General features: G+C 63.0%; 1 protein-coding gene across 1 annotated transcript in view; it reads left to right on the top strand.

Annotated features, from left to right (window-relative positions):
• Positions 1–1,172: 1,172 nt before the first annotated feature.
• Positions 1,173–6,000, top strand: part of SMAD6 (SMAD family member 6) — an 85,154-nt gene continuing 80,326 nt past the window's right edge. The window contains exon 1 of the mRNA XM_039469158.2: positions 1,173–3,138. Coding sequence (XP_039325092.1) covers positions 2,340–3,138 — 799 coding nt within the window. The 5' untranslated portion in view covers positions 1,173–2,339. The remainder of the gene's footprint in view (positions 3,139–6,000) is intronic.

The raw sequence follows: 6,000 nt of genomic DNA, 5'->3' as shown, positions 1-6,000 counted from the left end.
AGGCCAGCCCCACGCATGGCCACCCTCGAGTGAGACCCGCTCGCCAGCGCCCCGAGGCCAAGGCGGGGGAATGGCGCCTAGCCCCTGGCCAATGAGAGTAGCGGAATTTCTTTCATTCAGCGCGCGGCCAGGCTCCTGCCCGGAAAGGGGCGGGGCGCCGCGCCGTGGGTGGGGCCGCCGCGCGCCGGGGGAGAGGGCGGTGCCGGCCCCGCAGTCTGGCCAATCGGCGCCGCGCCCGGGGGGGGAGGGGGGCCCAGGCCTTTTTTCCCCTCCGCGCGGGACCAATCCCGACTTTACAAGCTTGAACTTTTGCCACCCTCGGACGAGCTAGCGCGCCCGAGGAGGTACCCCGCCGCGCCGGCTCCAGGGGCAGGAGCGGTCTTAACCCTTCCCGCGCCAGGCGTCAGGCTGCTGCCGCCGCGCCCCCGATCCCTCCCGCAGCCCACCCCCATGTTTGCGTGGAAACCTCTCCGGGGAAAGCGTGATCCCTCACCCGCAGCCGTCTCTGAGGTGCGGAGAGTAAACTGGGGAAGGGAGAGGAAGCACCCAGTCTGAAGGGGGCCCGGCCGGCCAGCGGCCCGCCTCGCTCCGAGGAAGGGCCGTGGCGACTGAGAGGAGCCAGCGAGTAGACACTCCCCGCCTCTACCCCACCCTCTCCATGTCCCCACTCCGGGCGAGCCTGGAGCCACCGTGCGCAAAGCGTCCTAAGCACCCAGTTTGGCCCGGCCGAGAGACCCCCGACTTTGTGCAAGGAGCATGGAGCCCCTCGTGCAGTCACGGAAGATCCGCTACTCCAACGTATCAGCCGCCCCCTGCCCCTCAGAGGCTCAGCCCAGGAAGGCACACACAAGCACACCCATTTTTATTAGACTGCCCCGGGATGGGGGTTTGGGACAACTTTAAAGTGCAAACTGTGTTTGTAAGCTTGTGCACAAGCCAGGGATAGGCAAAGCGCACCGTTTGCGTCCGAGTCTCAGAGTGTCCGCCGAGCCCTCGCGCGCCTGCCCGTGGTTTGTGTAACCCTGTGTGTGTGTGTGTGTGTGTGTGTGTCCGCCCGCGTGTGTGTGCTCGCTCGCATCCGTGCCCGGGGCGCAACGCAAATCAGAAAGCGGGCCGCGGGTGCTGTCAGGCCTGGGGTGGGGGTGCCGGGGCGGTGTGCGGGGCGGGGGCCCGAGCTCCGCCCGCCCCGGGAGCCGGCCCCTTGGAGCCTCGGGCCCTGCAATGGGACGTGTTCTCCTTTAAGAGTTAAGAAACTTGAAACCTTGTTTGCGCAACAATCAGCGCCGCGGAGCCGCCAAAGTGTCTAGACTGGCATATGATGGGAGGCAGCCAATGACTCCGCGGCGCTCCTCCGGGGGCCCTCAGTGTGCGTTTGAGGAGAACAAAAAAGAGAGAGAGAGCCGAGCGGGGGAGCGATCGAGGGAGCCGAGCCGAGAGAAAGAGCCGCCGGGCGCTGCCTCGCCAGACCTCGCTGGGACCCCGGGGCCACCGGGAGGCACTTTTGTGGAGGGGGGAGGAGGGGCGACCTCTGCAGCCTCCGCGCCCGGAGCGTCCGAGCGCAGCGTGGGGCGGGCTGCGACCTCTGCCTCGGTGGATTGCATTTTAAATTAAGGATCCCAGCAGCTCTTTGGGATTTTTACAGCTTCCACTCATGTGTTGACACCCGCGTCCAGGAGAAACTCGCTCCAAGTGCATCTAGCGCCTGGGACCTGAGACGGAGTTGGCCTTTCGTGCATGCAAATCCAGGGATTTACGTTTTGTTTGGGATTTCCTTTTCTTTCTTTCCTTTTTTTTTTTTTTTTTTTTTCTTTTTTCTTTTTGCAGGGCGTAAGAAGGGAGCTGGGGGTATCGACAAGCCTGCCTTTCGGGTCCTGCAGGAAAAGCCCATGTAGTTAAGCGCTTGGGTTTAAAAGGCAGGGCTTTCCATACACATTTGGGAGTTCGGCGCGAGCGCTTTGTGCTCATGGAGCAGCCGCGCAACTTTTGAAGGCTCGCCGGCCCATGTGGGGTGTTTCTGGCGGCGCGCCGCCTGCAGCTCCCCTAAAGCGCGGGGGCTGGAGTTGTTGAGCAGCCCCGCCGCTGCGGTCCATGTAGCCCCTGGCCGCACGCGGACTGCGGCTCGGCGTGTGCGTGTTCCCGGCCGTCCCGCCTCGGCGAGCTCCCTCATGTTGCAGCCCTGCGGCGCCCCTTCGACGACAGGCTGTGCGCGGTCTCCACGGCGCTCCGCGGCGGAGCTTCATGTGGGGCTGCGACCCGCGCAGCCGGCGCCTCGCTGAGGGAACGGACCCCCGGTAACCGGAGACCGCCTCCCCCCCACCCCTGGCGCCAAAGGATATCGTATGTTCAGGTCCAAACGCTCGGGGCTGGTGCGGCGACTTTGGCGAAGTCGTGTGGTCCCCGACCGGGAGGAAGGCGGCAGCGGCGACGGCGGCGGCGGCGGCGACGAGGATGGGAGCTTGGGCAGCCGAGCTGAGCCGGCCCCGCGGGCACGAGAGGGCGGAGGCTGCGGCCGCTCCGAAGTCCGCCCGGTAGACCCGCGGCGGCCCCGGGACGCAGTGGGACAGCGAGGCGCCCAGAGCGCGGGGAGGCGCCGGCGCGCAGGGGGTTCCCCCAGGCCCTTGTCGGAGCCAGGGGCCGGCGCTGGGAGCTCCCTGCTGGACGTGGCGGAGCCGGGAGGCCCGGGCTGGCTGCCCGAGAGTGACTGCGAGACAGTGACCTGCTGTCTCTTTTCGGAGCGGGACGCCAGCGACCCCCTGGCCGGGGCGGCCCTGGAGCCGGCGGGCGGCGGGCGGAGTCGCGAAGCGCGCTCACGGCTGCTGCTGCTGGAGCAGGAACTTGAAACGGTCACGTACTCGCTGCTGAAGCGGCTCAAGGAGCGCTCGCTGGACACGCTGCTGGAGGCGGTGGAGTCCCGCGGCGGCGTGCTGGGCGGCTGCGTGCTGGTGCCGCGCGCCGACCTCCGCCTGGGCGGCCAGCCCGCGCCGCCGCAGCTGCTGCTCGGCCGCCTCTTCCGCTGGCCCGACCTGCAGCACGCCGTGGAGCTGAAGCCCCTGTGCGGCTGCCACAGCTTCGCCGCCGCCGCCGACGGCCCCACTGTGTGCTGCAACCCCTACCACTTCAGCCGGCTCTGCGGGCCAGGTGAGCGCGACGCGCCGGCCGGGGGCGGGGGGGCGGGGAAGTCCGCGGCTCCTCCTGTCCCCCTGTCCCCTTCCTTGCCCTTCTCTCTAACTGTGACACTGCGGGTCGGCGCAGCTGCGGTGCTCCCCCGGGTGCCCTTGGACCGTGGGAGCCCCTAGGGGAGACGTCTCAGCCCGGCCCAGGGGAGTGGGTGTCCCAGCACACACATCAAGTGGCAACTTTATCTCGAGGCTCCGGTAAACTTAAGAGGGTGCACGGCGTAGTTTTCTCTGTGCAGTTTCAGGGACATGATGTAGGCTTCAACTGCATAGGCAGGGAAAGCAGAGGGCAGGCCAACGAGAGGTCAAAGTAGGTGCTGTCTCCTCCTACCCCTATTCCAGAATCTGCCCCAGACTGTGCCCAGGCTTCTAGCATTTGTAGGCATGTGCCCATACCCATATTATGCTTTCCTATGTCCAAGTAGCTGTAAGTTGTGAAATTGGGTGTACACAAATCACAGATAGAATCAAGCGTTCATCAAATATCTCCCTAATGCCTTTGTACACTTTGGACAGAGCTTTGCAGGGTAGCCTCTCTCTGGAGTAAAGAGCACCCTCTTTATTTCCCACATGCTATTATTCCCCACATCCCTTGGGTGTCAAGTGCCAGGATCTTCCATCCTCCTCCTTGTATGTTCAGCTTTTGTACAGAGTTGAGGGTCTTGCAGGCATCCATGGGTAGGTGAAGAAGCAGATACTTGATGACCTCTGAGCACTGTCCCCCTTTGTTCTCCTCTTGAGATTCTCTGCACACACCCCACCCTCAGCCTTGCTCACCTGGCCAGGCCCTGGTGCTCAGGTCCAGACAGGCGAAAGCCCCAGCAGGCCAGGAGTCCCCGGCAGGCCAGGAACTAGCATTCGCCTTGTTCTGAACTCTGCCCTGCGGGGAACACACATGTTAGCTTGTAGCTAGCCTCTGAAGGAAGTATGGGAATCCATTAGGTGGCACCGGGGTTTTGCAGGGGTGGGACTGTCAGGGAGTCACAGGCTACTGAGCCCGGGAGGGCTCTGGGTCCCTCCATTCTGGCTTCCCCGGGGAGAGTTAGCACCCAGGTTGGGAGCACATAGAAGGTCAGATTGTAAGGTCTCCCGACTCTCACTTTGGAAGGGGAAGGTGGGCCTGGGATCGTGCATTTGTCCCAGGTGTCTTGTTTGCATGTGGAGTAGTTTCTGGAGAGGAAAGGAGGTTTTTCCTCAGTGATGCTTCCTGAATAGAAGGCACTGATGGGGGCGGGTGTGGAGGGGCTGTGTTGACCAGGCACCCTACTCCCCTCCTGGTCACTCCAGGCCCAGTTCAGGAGCTATGAGCAGTCTCTGACCTGTGGCTCATGCCAGGCTTTCTATGTACTCTTCTCCCCTTCCTGACAGCTACCCTGAACGTGGCTTTCTCTCCTCTTGGAACTCTGCCTCCTCCCTGCCTCTGGGAACGGAGACCCTATTTGTGGTTGGCTGTCTTGTTCCTGGTCATCTTTTTCTTTTTTTAAGTGGGTCCATTCCACTCTTGTAGAAGCCCCTGGCAGGTATTTTTCTCTCTCGCCACTTCAGTGTGCCAACAAATGTTCGTTGAGCGACTACTCTGGTCCAGGCATTGTGCTGGGTGCTGTGGCTGGCAGAGTGGAAATATGAGTAGGATCTGTGCCCTCAAGAAACATAATCTCATGGGGGATTTATGGGGAAGAGATGGGGGGAAAAGGGAAGTGTGCAGGGCCAGGTCTGTGGCTCTGAACTACCAGAAGCCTAAGGGTGTGTATGTAATGGGATCACCTGCAGGAGCTCTGCAGCTCCAGCCTGGAGCAGGGCCTTGGAGGACGGGTCAGAGGAGAGGGAGCCAGCCAGCTCAGAGTCACACGGTGCCAGGCACACTCAGGTGGGTGGGCAGGGAGGGGAGGAGTGACAAAGTTGGAGACAATGGGCAGGACTGCTCCTGCTACTCCTGCTTGGACTAGGAGTTGGTGCGGGTGCTGGCTTGCGTTTGGTGGTCTTGGACAGGTACAGGTCAAGGGATACCTGGCAAGCTGCAGTAGAGTGCTTCTTAACTATGGACCTAGTCCTAGGCTCTGCCCAGCTAGTAACCTGCAGCTTGACTTTGGATGAGTTACTTCCCCTGTCAGCCACCGTGGTGGTCAGTGGGGATGGCTCTGGGAACATTCTCCCCATCTAAATCTGACCTAAGCCTTAGGACTTGATTCTTCTCCTTCTCCCAGAAGGAGGCGCTGTTGCGGGGCTGCAGCACCCCGAGTCTCCTCCCCTGCTTCTTTGCTAGCCGCTAGCCTCTGGGGCCCCCATTCAGCCACCCTGGGGACAGCTGGGAGGACCGATGGCCAGGGAAGAGTTTCCAGTGTGTGCCGGGTTGACCCTCTTGCCGCTGGCCTGAGAGCTGGGGGAGCCCTGGGCTGCCCACCCCGCCCCCGCCGCCTGGCCGCCAGCCTGGCTCCCGTAACTGGGCGGGCACATAGCTGGGGCTCAGCCGTGCGCGTCCTGATAAGGAGACTGCTCCTTCCAGGGCTCTGGGGAGAGGGCCGGGGCACCGGGCAGGCAGACGCGCACACACACAGCGCAGGCACACAGCTAGCGAGCCAAGTACGCTGGAACACTGGCAAAGGGGCACTCCCACCTGGCAGCAGTCACACCCCTCCCCTCCACCTCCACCGGCCACCTCAGGGAGCCCCAGTGACAGGAGACCCCTCATTGGCAGTGTGGACCCCTGCCGTTCAGAGCCCACTCTCCATCCGGGTCTTGGGGCAAATTTCCCCTTTGGGCTTCTTTTCCCATCTCTAAAGTAAGGGGTTGGAGGGAATCCCTGAGGGCTGATGTGCAGATGCCA

The sequence above is a fragment of the Saimiri boliviensis genome, chromosome 2 (assembly GCF_048565385.1).
Source record: "Saimiri boliviensis isolate mSaiBol1 chromosome 2, mSaiBol1.pri, whole genome shotgun sequence".
Classification (NCBI taxonomy): Eukaryota; Metazoa; Chordata; class Mammalia; order Primates; family Cebidae; genus Saimiri; species Saimiri boliviensis.
This window is presented reverse-complemented; position numbering and strand designations above follow the sequence as displayed.